General features: G+C 43.3%; 1 protein-coding gene across 1 annotated transcript; it reads right to left on the bottom strand.

Annotated features, from left to right (window-relative positions):
* Window positions 1-11,936: 11,936 nt before the first annotated feature.
* On the bottom strand, window positions 11,937-15,416 carry LOC140551059 (ribosomal protein S6 kinase alpha-3-like). Its single transcript, XM_072674427.1, has 5 exons — window positions 14,602-15,416; window positions 13,361-14,182; window positions 12,762-12,914; window positions 12,219-12,580; window positions 11,937-11,989 (listed from the first exon to the last, which is right to left on the bottom strand). The coding sequence occupies exons 1-5, from the start codon at window positions 15,414-15,416 to the stop codon at window positions 11,937-11,939; spliced, it is 2,205 nt and encodes a 734-aa protein (XP_072530528.1).
* Window positions 15,417-15,624: the final 208 nt, after the last annotated feature.

Below are 15,624 nucleotides of genomic sequence, written 5' to 3'. Positions count from 1 at the left end.
GTATTTTTGTGTTATGTTTTTGTGTTGTTTTGTGTGTTGTGGTATTGTTGTGTTGTGTTGTTGTGTTATGTTGATGTATTGTGTTGTTGTTGTGTTGTGTTTTTGTGTTGTTGCGGTGTGTTGTGCTGTTGTGTGTTGTGTTGTGTTGTTGTGTTGTATTGTTGTGTATTGTTGTGGTGTGGTGTTGTGGTGTGTTGTGTTGATGTGTTGTGTTGTGTGTTGTGTTGAGTTGTTGCAGTGTGTTGTGGTGTTGCAGTGCGTTGTGTTGTTGTGGTGTGTTGTTTTTGTGTTGTGTTGTTGTGATGTGGTGTTGTGTTGTTGCAGTGTGTTGTGGTGTAGTGTTGTTGTGTTGTGGTGTTGTGTTGTGTGTTGTGTTGTTGCAGTGTGTTGTGGTGTGCTGTATTGTGTTGTGTTGTGTTGTTGTATTGATGTTGTGTTGTGTTGCATTGTTGTGTTGTGTTGTTGTTGTGTTATGGTGTTGTGTTGTTGTGTTGCATTGTTGTGTTGTGTTAATGTGTTGTGTTGTTTTTGTGTTGTGTTGTTGTGGTGTTGTGTTATTTTGTTGTGGTGTTGTGTTGTTCTGTTGTTGTGTGGTGTTGGTGTTGTGTTGTTGCGGTGTGTTGTGTTGTGCTGTTGTGTGTTGTGTTGTGTCATTGTGTTGTGTTGTGTTGTGGTGTTGTGTGTTGTGTTGTTGCAGTGTGTTGTGGTGTGCTGTATTGTGTTGTGTTGTGGTGTTGTATTGTTGTGTTGTATTGTTTTGTTATGTTGTTGTGTTGTGGTATTGTTGTGTTGTTGTGGTATTGTTGTGTTGTGTTGTGTTGTTGTGTTGTTGTTTTGATGTGTTGTGTCATTGTGTTTTGTGTTGTGTTGTTGTAGTGTGTTGTGGTGTTGTGTTGTTGTTGTGTTGTTGTTGTATTGTTGTGTTGTTGTGGTGTTGTGTTGTGGTGTTGTGTTGTTGTGTGGTGTTCTGTTGTGTTGTATTGTTGTGTTATGTTGTGTTGTTGCAGTGTGTTGTGGTGTTGTGTTTTTGTTGTGTTATTTTGTTGTGGTGTTGTATTGTTGTGTTGTTGTGGTATTGTTGTGTTGTTTTGTGTTGTTGTGTTGTTGTTTTGATGTGTTCTGCTGTTGTGTGTTGTGTTGTGTCATTGTGTTTTGTGTTGTGTTGTTGTAGTGTGTTGTGGTATTGTTGTGTTTTTGTGGTGTTGTGTTGTTGTGTTGTGCTGTTGTGTGTTGTGTTGTCGTTGTGTTGTGTTGTGGTGTTGTGTTGTGTGTTGTGTTGTTGCAGTGTGTTGTTGTGTGCTGTATTGTGTTGTGTTGTGGTGTTGTATTGTTGTGTTGTATTGTTTTGTTATGTTGTTGTGTTGTGGTATTGTTGTGTTGTTGTGGTATTGTTGTGTTGTGTTGTGTTGTTGTGTTGTTGTTTTGATGTGTTGTGGTGTTGTTGTGTTGTTTTGTTGTGTGGTGTTGTGTTGTGTCATTGTGTTGTGTTGTTGCAGTGTGTTGTGGTGTTGTGTTGTTGTTGTGTTGTGTTGTGTTGTGCTGTTGTGTGTTGTGGTGTTGCGGTGTGTTGTTGTTGTGTTGTGTTGTGCTGTTGTGTGTTGTGTAGTGTTGTGGTGTTGCGGTGTGTTGTGTTGATGTGTTGTGTTGAGTTGTTGCAGTGTGTTGTGGTGTTGCACTGTGTTGTGTTGTTGTGGTGTGTTGTTGTTGTTGTGTTGTGTTGTGTTGTGTTGTTGTGTTGTGTTGTTGTGTGTTGTGTTTTTGCAGTGTGTTGTGTTGTTGTATTGTGTTGTTGTGTTGTGGTATTGTTGTGTTGTTGTGGTATTGTTGTGTTGTGTTGTTGTGTTGTTGTTTTGATGTGTTGTGTCATTGTGTTTTGTGTTGTGTTGTTGTAGTGTGTTGTGGTGTTGTGTTGTTGTTGTGGTGTTGTGGTGTGTTGTCTGGTCACCAGATGGCAGCACTAACAGGTTCAGTCATACAACACTAGATTAAACAGATCTTGAAGGGATCTTGAACTTGGGGCTTCATCACCACAGTGAGTCTAAATCAGCTCAAACGCTGTGTGTGTTGTGTTGTGTCGTTGTGTTGTTGTTGTAGTGTGTTGTTGTGCTGTGTTGTTGTTGTTTTGTGTTGTTGTGGTATTGTTGTGTTGTTGTGTGGTGTTGTGTTGTGTTGTATTGTTGTGTTATGTTGTTGTGTTGTGTTGTTGTGTTGTGGTATTGTTGTTGTGTTGTACTGTTGTGTGTTGTGTTGTGTTGTTGTGTAGTGTTGTGGTGTTGCGTGGTGTTGTGTTGATGTGTTGTGTTGTTGTGTGTTGTGTTGAGTTGTTGCAGTGTGTTGTGGTGTAGCAGTGTGTTGTGTTGTTGTGTTGTTGTGTTGTTGTTGTGTTGTGGTGTTGTGTTGTTGTTGTGTTGTGTTGTGTTGTTGCAGTGTGTTGTGGTGTTGCAGTGCGTTGTGTTGTTGTGGTGTGTTGTTTTTGTGTTGTTGTTGTGTTGTGTTGTTGTGATGTGGTGTTGTGTTGTTGCAGTGTGTTGTGGTGTAGTGTTGTTGTGTTGTTGTTGTGTTGTGGTGTTGTGTTGTGTGTTGTTTTGTTGCAGTGTGATGTGGTGTGCTGTGTTGTGTTGTTGTGTTGTGGTGTTATATTATTGTGTTATGTTGTTGTGTTGTGTTGTTGTTTTGGTATTGTTGTGTTGTGTTGTGGTGTTGTTGTGTTGTGTTGTTGTGTTGTGGTGTTGTGTTGTTGCAGTGTTTTGTGGTGTGCTGTGTTGTGTTGTTGTGTTGTGGTGTTGTATTGTTGTGTTATGTTGTTGTGTTGTTGCAGTGTGTTGTGTTGTGTTGTTGTTATGTTGTGCTGTTGTGTGTTGTGTTGTGTCGTTGTGGTGTGTTGTGTTGTGGTGTTGTGGTGTGTTGTCTGGTCACCAGATGGCAGCACTAACAGGTTCAGTCATACAACACTAGATTAAACAGATCTTGAAGGGATCTTGAACTTGGGGCTTCATCACCACAGTGAGTCTAAACCAGCTCAAACGCTGTGTGATGTGAATCAGTGCAGGACAGCTAATCATTTCTGAAAGAGTGAAAATCTTGGTGATGGGCATGGGCGAGCTCTCTAGCTATAACCTCCCTCCCTGTCCAGAAGTTTAGCAGCTTTTGACCTCATCAGGTGAAGCTGGGAAAGGAAAAGCATGTAAAAGAGCTTAAGATGTAAATCCTGTAAGCAGTTTAACACCAGATCAAACTCTTAACAGAAGGAGATTTTTTACACAGATGATCAGCCTCAATAAATTATCAGAGGATTCCAGAAATGCAGAACTCGGTTGTGTTGTTATTTTGTTGTGTTGTGTTGTGGTGTTGTTATTTTGTTGTGTTGCATTGTTGTGTTGTGTTGTTGTTGTGTTGATGTGTTGTGGTGTTGTTGTTGTGTTGCATTGTTGTGTTGTGTTAATGTGTTGTGTTGTTTTTGTGTTGTGTTGTTGTGGTGTTGTGTTATTTTGTTGTGGTGTTGTGTTGTTGTGTGGTGTTGTGTTGTGGTCTTGTGGTGTTGTGTTGTAGTGTTATTTTGTTGTGGTGTTGTTGTGTGGTGTTGTGTTGTTGCAGTGTTGCGGTGTGTTGTGTTGATGTGTTGTTTTGTGTTGTTGTGGTGTAGTGTTGTGTTGTGGTTTTGCGGTGTGTTGTGTTGTTGTTGTGTTGTGCTGTTGTGTTGAGTTGTTGCAGTGTGTTGTGTTGTTGTGTTGTTGTTGTGTTGTTGTGTTGTTGCAGTGTTGTTGTGTTGTTGTTTTGTGGTGTTGTGTGTTGTGTTGTTGCAGTGTGTTGTGGTGTTGTGTTGTGGTGTTGTATTGCTGTGTTGCATTGTTGTGGTGTTGTGTTGTGGTGTGTTGAGTTGTGGTGTTGTGTTGTGGTGTTGTGTTGTCTTGCGGTGTTATGTCCGTTTGTTATGTTGTGGTGTTGTGTTGTGTTGTTGTGGTGTTGTTTTGTTGTGTTGTGGTGTTTTGTGTTGTTGTGTTGTGGTGTTGTGTTGTTTTGTGTTGTGGTGTTGTGGTGTTGTTGTGTTGTGGTGTTGTGTTGTTTTGTGTTGTGGTGTTGTGGTGTTGTTGTGTTGTGGTGTTGTGTTGTGGTGTTGTGGTGTTTTTGTGTTGTGGTGTTGTGGTGTTTTATGTTGTGTTGTGTTGTTGTGTGGTGTTGTTGTGTGGTGTTGTGTTGTTCTGTGGTGTTGTGTTGTGGTCTTGTGGTGTTGTGTTGTTATGTGTTGTGTTGTCTGGTCACCAGATGGCAGCACTAACAGGTTCAGTCATACAACACTAGATTAAACAGATCTTGAAGGGATCTTGAACTTGGGGCTTCATCACCACAGTGAGTCTAAACCAGCTCAAACGCTGTGTGATGTGAATCAGTGCAGGACAGCTAATCATTTCTGAAAGAGTGAAAATCTTGGTGATGGGCATGGGCGAGCTCTCTAGCTATAACCTCCCTCCCTGTCCAGAAGTTTAGCAGCTTTTGACCTCATCAGGTGAAGCTGGGAAAGGAAAAGCATGTAAAAGAGCTTAAGATGTAAATCCTGTGTTGTGTTGTGTTGTTATTGTGTTGTGTTGTTGTGTTGATGTGTTGTGTTGTTGTTGTGTTGTTTTATTGTGTGGTGTTGTGTTATTTTGTTGTGTTGTGTGTTGTGTTGTTGCAGTGTGTTGTTGTGTTGTGGTGTGCTGTGTTGTGGTGTTGTGTTGTGGAATAGTTTTGTTGTTTTGGTGTTGTGTTGTTGTGTGGTGTTGTGTTGTGTTATTTTGTTGTGGTGTTGTTGTGTTGTGTTGTTGTGTGGTGTTGTCATGTTGTTGTGTTGTTGTGTTGTGTTGTTGTGTTGTTGTTGTGTTGTGGTGTTGTTGCAGTTTGTTGTGTTGTTGTGGTGTGCTGTGTTGTTGTGGTGTGCTGTGTTGTTGTGGTGTGGTGTTGTTGTGTTGTGTTGATGTGTTGTGTTGTGTGTTGTGGTATTGTTGTGTTGTGTTGTGTTGATGTGTTGTGTTGTTGTTTTGTTGTGTGGTGTTGTGTTGTTGTGGTGTGTTGTGTTGTTGTTGTGTTGTGCTGTTGTATGTTGTGTTGTTGTGTAGTGTTGTGGTGTTGCAGTGTGTTGTGTTGATGTATTGTGTTGTTGTGTTGTGTTTAGTTGTTGCAGTGTGTTGTGGTGTTGCAGTGTGTTGTGTTGTTGTGTTGTGTTGTGTTGTTGTGTTGTGTTGTGGTGTTGTGTGTTGTGTTGTTGCAGTGTGTTGTGGGGTTGTGTTGTTGTGTTGTTGTGTTGTGGTGTTGTGTGTTGTGTTGTTGCAGTGTGTTGTGGTGTTGTGTTGCAGTGTGTTGTGGTGTGCTGTTTTGTGTTGTTGTGTTGTGGTGTTGTGTTGCGGTATTGTTGTGTTGTGGTATTGTTGTGTTGTGTTGTGGTGTTGTTGTGTTGTGTTGTGTCGTGTCGTTGTGGTGTTGTGGTGTGTTGTCTGGTCACCAGATGGCAGCACTAACAGGTTCAGTCATACAACACTAGATTAAACAGATCTTGAAGGGATCTTGAACTTGGGGCTTCATCACCACAGTGAGTCTAAACCAGCTCAAACGCTGTGTGATGTGAATCAGTGCAGGACAGCTAATCATTTCTGAAAGAGTGAAAATCTTGGTAATGGGCATGGGCGAGCTCTCTAGCTATAACCTCCCTCCCTGTCCAGAAGTTTAGCAGCTTTTGACCTCATCAGGTGAAGCTGGGAAAGGAAAAGCATGTAAAAGAGCTTAAGATGTAAATCCTGTAAGCAGTTTAACACCAGATCAAACTCTTAACAGAAGGAGATTTTTTACACAGATGATCAGCCTTAATCAATTATCAGAGGATTCCAGAAATGCAGAACTCGGTTGTGTTGTGGTGTTATTTTGTTGTGTTGTGTTGTTGTGTTGATGTGTTGTGTTGTTGTTGTGGTGTTGTGTTGTGCTGTTGTGTAGTGTTGTTGTGTTGTGTTGTGTTGTGGTGTTGTGTTGATGTGATGTTTTGTTGTTGTGTTGTGTTGTTGTGTTGTGCTGTTGTGTAGTGTTGTGTTGTGTTGTTGTGTTGATGTGATGTTTTGTTGTTGTATTGTGTTGTGTTGTTGTGTTGATGTGTTGTGATGCTGTGGTATGTTGTGTTTTGGTGTTATGTTGTGGTGCTGTGGTGTGTTGTGTTTTGGTGTTATGTTGTGGTGTTGTGTTATTTTGTTGTGTTGTGTTGCTGTGGTGTTATTGTGTTGTGATGTTGTGTTATGTTGTAGTGTTGCAGTGTGTTGTGGTGTATTTTTGTTGTGTTGTGTGTTGTTGTGTTGTGTTGAAGTGTTGTGTTGTTGTTGTGGTGTTGTGTTTTTGTGTTGTGTTTTGGTGTTGTGTTGATGTGTTGTGTTGTTGTGGTGTTGTTGTGGTGTTGTGTTATGGTGTAATGGTGTTGTGTTGTGTCATGGTGGTGTTGTGTTGATGTGTTGTGTTCTGTTGTGTTGTTGTGGTGTTATGTTGTGTTGTTGTGTTGATGTGTTGTGGTGTTGTGTTGTGGAATAGTTTTGTTGTTTTGGTGTTGTGTTGTTGTGTGGTGTTGTGTTATTTTGTTGTGGTGTTGTTGTGTTGTGTTGTTGTGTGGTGTTGTCATGTTGTTGTGTTGTTGTGTTGTTGTTGTGTTGTGGTGTTGTGTTGTTGCAGTTTGTTGTGTTGTTGTGGTGTGCTGTGTTGTTGTGGTGTGCTGTGTTGTTGTGGTGTGTTATGTTGTTGTGTTGTGTGTTGTGGTATTGTTGTGTTGTGTTGTGTTGATGTGTTGTTGTTTTGTTGTGTGGTGTTGTGTTGTTGTGGTGTGTTGTGTTGTTGTTGTGTTGTGCTGTTGTATGTTGTGTTGTGTAGTGTTGTGGTGTTGCAGTGTGTTGTGTTGATGTATTGTGTTGTTGTGTGTTGTGTTTAGTTGTTGCAGTGTGTTGTGGTGTTGCAGTGTGTTGTGTTGTTGTGTTGTGTTGTTGTTGTGTTGTGTTGTGTTGTTGCAGTGTGTTGTGGGGTTGTGTTGTTGTGTTGTTGTTGTGTTGTGGTGTTGTGTGTTGTGTTGTTGCAGTGTGTTGTGGTGTTGTGTTGCAGTGTGTTGTGGTGTGCTGTTTTGTGTTGTTGTGTTGTGGTGTTGTGTTGCGGTATTGTTGTGTTGTGGTATTGTTGTGTTGTGTTGTGGTGTTGTTGTGTTGTGTTGTGTCGTTGTGGTGTTGTGGTGTGTTGTTGTGTTGTTATTTTGTTGTGTTGTAGTGTTGTGTTGTGTTGTTGTGTTGTTGTTGTGGTGTGTTGTGGTGGTGTTGTGTTTTGGTGTTGTGTTGTGGTGCTGTACTGTTGTGTTGTGTTGTGGTGTGTTGTGGTGTCGTGTTGTTGTGTTGTGGTGTTGTGTTGTGTGTTGTGTTGTTGCAGTGTGTTGTGGTGTGCTGTTTTGTGTTGTTGTGTTGTGCTGTTGTGTAGTGTTGTTGTGTTGTGTTGTGGTGTTGTGTTGATGTGATGTTTTGTTGTTGTGTTGTGTTGTTGTGTTGTGCTGTTGTGTAGTATTGTGTTGTGGTGTTGTGTTGATGTGATGTTTTGTTGTTGTATTGTGTTGTGTTGTTGTGTTGATGTGTTGTGGTGCTGTGGTATGTTGTGTTTTGGTGTTATGTTGTGGTGTTGTTGTGTTGTGTTGTGTTATTTTGTTGTGTTGTGTTGCTGTGGTGTTTTGTGGTGTATTTTTGTGTTGTGTGTTGTTGTGTTGTGTTGTGATGTGTTGTTGTTGTGTTGTATTGTGTTGTGGTGTTGTGGTATGTTGTTGTGTTGTGGTGCTGTGGTGTGTTGTGTTTTGGTGTTATGTTGTGGTGTTGTGTTATTTTGTTGTGTTGTGTTGCTGTGGTGTTATTGTGTTGTGATGTTGTGTTATGTTGTAGTGTTGCAGTGTGTTGTGGTGTATTTTTGTTGTGTTGTGTGTTGTTGTGTTGTGTTGAAGTGTTGTGTTGTTGTTGTGGTGTTGTGTTTTTGTGTTGTGTTTTGGTGTTGTGTTGATGTGTTGTGTTGTTGTGGTGTTGTTGTGGTGTTGTGTTGTTATGGTGTAATGGTGTTGTGTTGTGTCATGGTGGTGTTGTGTTGTGTTGATGTGTTGTGTTCTGTTGTGTTGTTGTGGTGTTATGTTGTGGTGTGTTGTGTTGATGTGTTGTGTTGTTGTGTTGATGTGTTGTGGTGTTGTGTTGTGGTGTTGTGTTATTGTGTTGTGTTATTGTGTTATTGTGTTGTGGTGTTGTGTTATGTTGTAGTGTTGCAGTGTGTTGTGTTGCAGTGTTGTGGTGTATTTTTGTTGTGTTGTGGTGTGTTGTGTTGAAGTGTTGTGTTGTTGTTGTGGTGTTGTATTGTTGTGTTTTGGTGTTGTGTTGTTGTTGTGGTGTTGTGTTGTGTTATGGTGTTGTGTTGTGTCATGGTGGTGTTGTGTTGTGTTGATGTGTTGTTGTTGTGTTCTGTTATGTTGTTGTGTTGTGTTGTTGTGGTGTTATGTTGTGGTGTGTTGTGTTGATGTGTTGTGTTGTGTTGGTGTGTTGTTATGTTGATGTGTTGTGGTGGTATGTTGTGGTGTGTTGTGTTGATGTGTTGTGTTGTGTTGATGTGTTGTGTTCTGTTGTGTTGTTGTTGTGTTATGTTGTGATGTGTTGTGGTGTTGTGTTGTGGTGGTGTGTTGTTGTGTTGATGTGTTGTGTTGTTTTGATGTGGTGTGTTGTTGTGTTAAGATAAAATAAGATAAGATTTATTAGTGCTTTATTAGTCCCGCAGTGGGGAAATTCAGTGTAACAGCAGAAAGCGATAGCAAGACACTCAGTTACAAAAATTTGGATAAATAATTTACACTATAAACACACACACACACACACACACACACACACACACACAATATAAATAAGAATTAAAAGAGCAATAACAATATTATTTACAGCAAAAGACTCTTAATTGCACATGGGGGGGGGGGGTATTGCACATAGTATTCCCTGAACATAAACATGTGTGTGTAGTTAAGTGTGTGTGAACTCTGCATCATCAAGAACTGCTTCTGCACACGTCACTTTAATAATCTATGAGCTCCAGTTTGCACTACTGTTTATATTTGCACTAACCAAACCCAGATGTTTTATCTGCTGCATATGCCACTTCACTCTATTTATTTATACAAACACTAAAACTCTTACATTCCTACATATTAGTAAAAGACCATTTCTAAGCTTCTTGTTATTTAATGTTTATTTATATGTTTGCTGTTTATTGTTGCACCATGGCTCTGAGAGTAAAGCAATTTCAATTCTGTGTTTGTACATATTGCAGTTCTGACAATAAAGCTGACTTTGACGTAACTTTATTTTATTACAGTATTATTATTATATTATTTTATAATAATACTTTTAAAAAAAGAAACATCCAGAACACATCAGTAATACAGAACATCTCTTATTCATGCTGACCAACACACAAACTCTCTACCAGATCACTCCTCTAGATCACTTCTCCAGGCTCCCTCTTTACTCCTCCAGACTCACTCCAGATTATCCAGATTACTCCTCCCATCATGTCTCCAGGCTCTCTGCTCCAGGCTCTCTGCTCTATTAATAAATGTTTTATTAAACTTAACTGCACATTTAGCTGCACTATGGCAGAGCTTTATGTGTGTCAAGAAGAGGAAAAAGTTCACATACCTTAAAGTTGAAGCTCATCTTCATCATCATCATCCTCTTCTTAATTCAGCTCAGGACTGCAGTGGCATTAGGCGAGCACAGAAGTCCAGGCACTCCCATCCCCAACCAGTTCCACCACCTCTTGTTGGGGGTTCCCCAAGGCATTCCCAGGCCAGCCGGGCGATATAATCACAGCAGCAGGTCCTGGGTCTTCCTCTGGGTCTCCTCCCATTCTGCCATGTCCAGAGGGGACCAGGGGACTGATAATGACCGGAGGAAATCTTTATCAGATGCCCAAATCACCTCAGCTGGCTCACCTCAACACCATGGAGCAGCAGCTCTACTCCGAGCCTCACCCGGATAGCAGAGCTCCTTGTTCCATAATGAAGAGTGAATGGGACGCCACCATGGCCTCAGACCTGGTGGAGCTGATTCTCATACTGACCGCTTTACACTCAGCTGCAAACTGCTCAAGTGCACATCGGAGGCCATCACACACAGAAGCCTTGCTATCCTGTCCATGAATATCACATACAGGAGTGGAGACAAGGCACAGCCCTGATGGAGTCCAACGGCAACACTGAACAAGCTTGACTTGGTGCTGAGAGAACAGACACAGCTCTCACACCGAGAGTACAAGGACTGCGCGGCTCACATCAGTGACCTCGGCACCCCGTACTCCCCGAGCACTTCTCACAAACAGCTTCGAGGAACATGGTTGTAGACTGAAACGGTGAACACTCATGACCCCTCGACTATCTGAGAGAGTGTGAAGAGCTGGTCCACTGTTCCACAGTCAGGACAGAACCTGCGATGCTCCTCCTGAATCTGAGGTTTAACTATCGGGTGTATTCTCCTTTGCACTACCCTGGAATGGAGTTTCCTGGAGAGGCTGAGAAGTGTGATGCCTCAAGAGTAAGCACACACTCTCCAGTTCTCATTCTTGAAAATAGGACCACCACCCAAGTACTCCAGTCCAGAGGTGCTGTTCCAGAGGTCCATACAACATTGCAGAGGCATCTCAACCAATACAGCCCTACAATGCCCAGAGCCTTCAGCTCCTCCATGTGAATCTCCTCCACTTCTGGTGCTTTGCCACTATGGAGCTTTCTTCAGCTACCTCAGTGACTTTGGCAAGAGAGATGGTGAGATTCTGACTCCCTGGTAGATTCCAGCCCTACCTCCTGGACAGAAAGCATGTTCCTCAAGTTTAGGAGTTCCTCAAGGTGTTCTATACACTGCCCAACAATATCCTCAGCTGAGAGCAGAGCTTCACCGCCCTAACTGACCACAGTTTGGGCAATGATTCTCCTTCTTCTTCTGAGTTGTTGGATAATTTTACAGAACCTTCTTATGGCCACCCGAATGTCATTCTCCATGGACTCTCCACACTGTTCCTAGTCCCTGGACTTCTGCCACTGCAAACCTGATGATGGTGCAAAGCAGCTTTACAAAAAATCAGGAAATTAGATAAAATTGATGATGTAACCCCAAGTGAGCAAGCCAAAGGCGACAGTGGCAAGTAAAAACTCCCTCAGATCTGGAGGAAGAAACCTTGAGGGTAACCAAGACTCGCAAGGGGGACCCATCCTCCTCTGGTCAAAAACATGTATGACTGAATAATTAATGGTTTAAAGGCACCTCAACACCACTTAACAAAAAGCTTTAGGCCACATCCAAATGTCCAGCTGCTTCTATGATGCAGGTCTATCCCAGCAGACTCTCACTAGTCTTTGGGCCGTTGTAGGTCTGTCTGGCAGTTTTCCCCGCCACTTGGTCCAACTCACCTCTAGATGATGATCAGTTAACAGCTAAGTGCCTCTCTTTGCCCGAGAGTCCAAACATGGCCTCAGGTCACATGATATGAGCACAATATCATTAACTGACCTTTGGCTCAAGGTACACTATGAGCGTACCAAGTACACTCATGAGCAACCTTGTGTTTGAACATGGTGTTTGCTGTGGACAAATTGTGACTAGCACAAAAGTCCAATAACACCCTACCCCTCGGGTTGAGATCAGGCAGGCTGTTCCTCCAATCACTCATCTCCAACCCAGACCTTGTGGGAGGTGGGTCCACATGGTCATCCAACATGATTTGTTTGGGCTAAGCATGAACAGGGTAAGCTCAGTTTGAATAATCTGAAGGGGAGCTGAAGACTTGGTCTCCTGCTTTCCTGCATCACAATGGGCGGTGGGAGCACAGCTTCTGGCCCATGGAGCGGGACTTTCCCTTCAGAATCAAACCCAGACAGTACACTACCATTACTGGGAGCCGTGCTGGTCGTCTACAGAGGATGAACTCTCTTCTTCAGGATCTGTTGGAGAGACAAAAATGACAAAGATTGACCAACTGAAACATTTCTAATCAATATTTAAAGTGATTCAATGGTATAAAAGGACCGTCACGATCACTCAACAGTCCACTTACCTTAAACTTGGGGAATCGCAGCCTTCTTCTTCCCTGCCTCACTGTGGGCTGTGGGAGGACAGCTTCTGCCTCCACCATCAGCCCATGGAGCAGAATGTCCGAAGTCCCATCCTCACGTCTCTGTTCAGGACCGGAACAGGCAGGAGCTTCTGTGGAGGCAGCAGAATGTGGAGCCCCCTGCTGGGAAGAGGAGGAGTTGTGCACCGCAGAGATGAAGAACTTCTTCACCTTCCCTCGAAGTGAATGGGAGGCTCTGATAATCGGTGCGACAACATAAGCTTTAGCTGCCCTTTTAACTGCAGCACAAAAAGGACTGCAGCAGAAGCAGCCGTGCTCCTCCTCCACAGCCTCCACACTTCGGCAAGTTAGACTTGCCCCAGCTCTACTGCTGTCGTCTTCCTGGAGTGGGCTGGTGTCTCCATGAGAACTGGGTTCCCCGTCCTCGTCAACGGCTTCCACCACAAACCTGCCTATAACTCTGGAGACGGTACAGAAGCAATGTGGAGAATAAGTATTAGCTTATTGTTAGTGAACTAATACTGTATGTGACCTATTTACTGATTTACAGAACAGTGCTGCCAGACTGACTGTTTTAATAGAGAGAGCAGAGATACAGCAGTCATAAATAGTGTAAACAACAAACAAACAAACAAACATACCGTATTTTCTCCAAATGCTTAATGGTGTTCTGCTGCTGCTGCTGGATCTCCTTACAGCTCTCATCACAGAGTCTCTCTGGAAACCCGAACACACTCTCCTGTGGAGCGCTTTTAGCCTCAGCCACAGATGAGTCTGCAGTCTCACTCATTTCACTGTTGATAAAAATACAAGACAAATACAGCAAATAAGTAAACAGCTGACCAGTCTCGGGGGGAGTCACAAAGCAGGGGTCTCAGTTCAGTCAGAGAACTTAATCCCAGAGTCCAGCCTGTCCAATAGAAGAAGAGCTGAAGGACATTCCAGTCCTCAACCCTGGGCTTAAGCTGAGAAATGCTGCTTTGTGAAACACTCTGTGACTCCTGATGGAACTGTGACTAAACCCAAAAGCATGAAAAGGGTTTGTTCAAAGTTTTTCAAAGCTAATCAATAAAATAGAAATGAATAAACAACTCAGTTACATGTAAACAAACAAGCAAGAAATAAACACTTAATAATAAATCAGCAAAAATCTAATTACAGTTCAAATACAATGAAAATGTTCTTTATGTTTATAATCCTGGAACTTGATACTCAGGTTCCAGCGCGATGGTTTACTTACTGTTCTTGACTCGACTGCAGCCAAGGATGCTGTGCCACCTGTGTTACCGAAGGCCGAAAGAAAGGACGGAACTGCAGCATGTAGGCGATCAGGTCCTGACAGGACTCCTCCACCGCCATCCCTTCCGGATAGTTCAAGGGTCGCTGCTGGAGATTTGGGAGCTCTTTCAAATCCGTGTGGTCATACGGCCTGGACCCAGTGAGCATGACGTACAGGATCACGCCCAGGCTCCACACATCGCTCTTCTTCGGCTCGTAGGGCGTAGCCAAAAGCACCTCAGGAGCAGTGTAGTAAGAAGTGCAGCAGTACGTCTTACTTTCTTCAGGGGAGCCTTTTGAAATGCGTCCAAACCTGAAGCCGGTCAGTTTGATTTGACCGTCAGCAGTCAGCAGGACATTACTGCAGGTGAGATCTCGATGGACAATGTCCTGCTCGTGCAGATAGTCCACAGCGCTGACAAGCTGGGAGAACCACTTTTTGGCCTGATCGACGGGGATGTGGTGGAGCTCCTGGATCTTTTGATGGAGATCCGTGGCTGCAGCCTCCATCACGATGAACACCAGATGGTTAGGCATCTCAAAAATGTCATGCACCTGAACGATGTGAGGGTGCATCACTGTTTTCAGGATGTCCAGTTCCCGGGGCAGAAATTTGGTCTCCAAATCAGGTTCCATCAATATACGGTCCACTATTTTAATGGCCACCTGCTTGGGGTGCTTCTTGGATGTGGCCAGCTTAATTTTCCCAAAGCTGCCTTCCTGGATGTTGCCCAGCACCTCAAAGCCCAAGCTTCTCAGGGCTTTTTCAGTGTCTATTTTCTCCCTGCAGATGAAGAAAGAAGCAGAAAGTTAGAAGGTTGAGGAGGTTGTGAGGACCTCTTTCTCCTGTGCATTCCTGCTGGAATCAGCAGTTTATTTAGTCCTGATCCAGTTTTAATCCTAATCCTAACAGCTCTTCTAAAAGAACTTCTAGCAGTTCAGTGTTTAATAGTTCTTCAAATGTTGCCCCAATCTGACCCCCCTCTTCTTCCTATATGTGCTTTAATTTACATCTACAGGAGACTTCTAGTAACGTTCTAATACAATATGGGTTCTTCTTTATATAGAGATATAAACCCACAATCTAAAAATAAATATTAATCACAAACAAAAATCCAATTCAAATAAAAGTACAACGAAATATTCTTTATATTTATAAACCTGGAACTAGAGACTCCAGTTCCAGCTCAATGGTTTACTCACCGGTCTTCAGGTAACTGCAGCCACTGGTGCTGTGCCACCTCTGCCACCGAAGGCCGAAGGTAATAATGGAACTTCAGCATGTAGGAGATGAAGTTCTTACAGGGCTCATCCACTGTGACACCATCTGGATACTTCAAGGGTTGCTTCTGGAGATGCGGGAGCCTTTTCAGATTGTTGCTGTCGAAGGGCAGGGACCCAGTGACCATGGTGTACAAGATCACACCCAGGCTCCACACATCACTCCTCTTCGGGTCGTAGGGCTCATGCAGAAGCACCTCAGGAGCAGCGTAGTGAGGAGTGCCACAGTACGTCTCGCTCAGGTCAGGGAAGCCTCTTGAGATGCGAACTAAACTGAAGTCGGTCAGTTTGATTCGGTCATCAGCAGTCAGCAGAACATTACTGCACTTCAGATCTCTATGGACAATGTTCTGCTGGTGCAGATAGACCACGGCACTGACGAGTTGGGAGAACCACCTTTTGGCCTGGTCAATGGGGATGTGGTGGAGCTCCTGGATCATGTGACAGAGATCGGTTGCGGCAGCCTCCATCACGATGAACACGTGCCTGTTACTCAACTCAAGGATGTCATGCACCTGAACAATGTGAGGGTGCTGTACTTTTCGGAGAACGGCGAGTTCCCGGGGCAGAAATTTGGAAACAAAACCAGGTTTCATCAACTTGAGGTCCGTTGTTTTAACGGCCACCTGGTCGGGGTACTTCTTGGACGTGGCCAGCATCACCTTTCCAAAACTTCCTTCACCGATTTTGCGAACCACCTGAAAGCCCAGGCTCCTCAAGGCTTTTTTGGTTTCCATTGTTTCCCTGCAGATGGAAGCTGGTTCTAGATAAGTTGGCTCTAGATAAGAGCTTCAGCCAAATGACATCAGTGTCACTGACAACATAGGAATCAGCTGTCTCGCGGGCTGCCGAATCCTAACTGAGCCAATGAGGGAGAACAAGCCTATTTATAGGTTCTGTGATGTCATCAACATGACATCACAATGGAGAGGAGGAGTCAGGTTA

The sequence above is a fragment of the Salminus brasiliensis genome, chromosome 3, assembly GCF_030463535.1.
Source record: "Salminus brasiliensis chromosome 3, fSalBra1.hap2, whole genome shotgun sequence".
NCBI classification, from domain to species: Eukaryota; Metazoa; Chordata; class Actinopteri; order Characiformes; family Bryconidae; genus Salminus; species Salminus brasiliensis.
Note: the sequence above shows the minus strand (reverse complement) of the source record. Positions and strands in the feature narration are given on the sequence as shown.

Bases quoted from the DNA above. Each gene is read 5' to 3' on its own strand.
- LOC140551059 (XM_072674427.1), bottom strand. From the start codon at position 15,416: ATGGAAACCAAAAAAGCCTTGAGGAGCCTGGGCTTTCAGGTGGTTCGC. The intron at 14,183-14,601 runs GTGAGTAAACCA...CTTCATCTGCAG, and splicing joins CTGCAGTTACCTGAAGACCG to GGAGAAAATAGACACTGAAA. The intron at 12,915-13,360 runs GTAAGTAAACCA...TTTTATCAACAG, and splicing joins CTGCAGTCGAGTCAAGAACA to TGAAATGAGTGAGACTGCAG.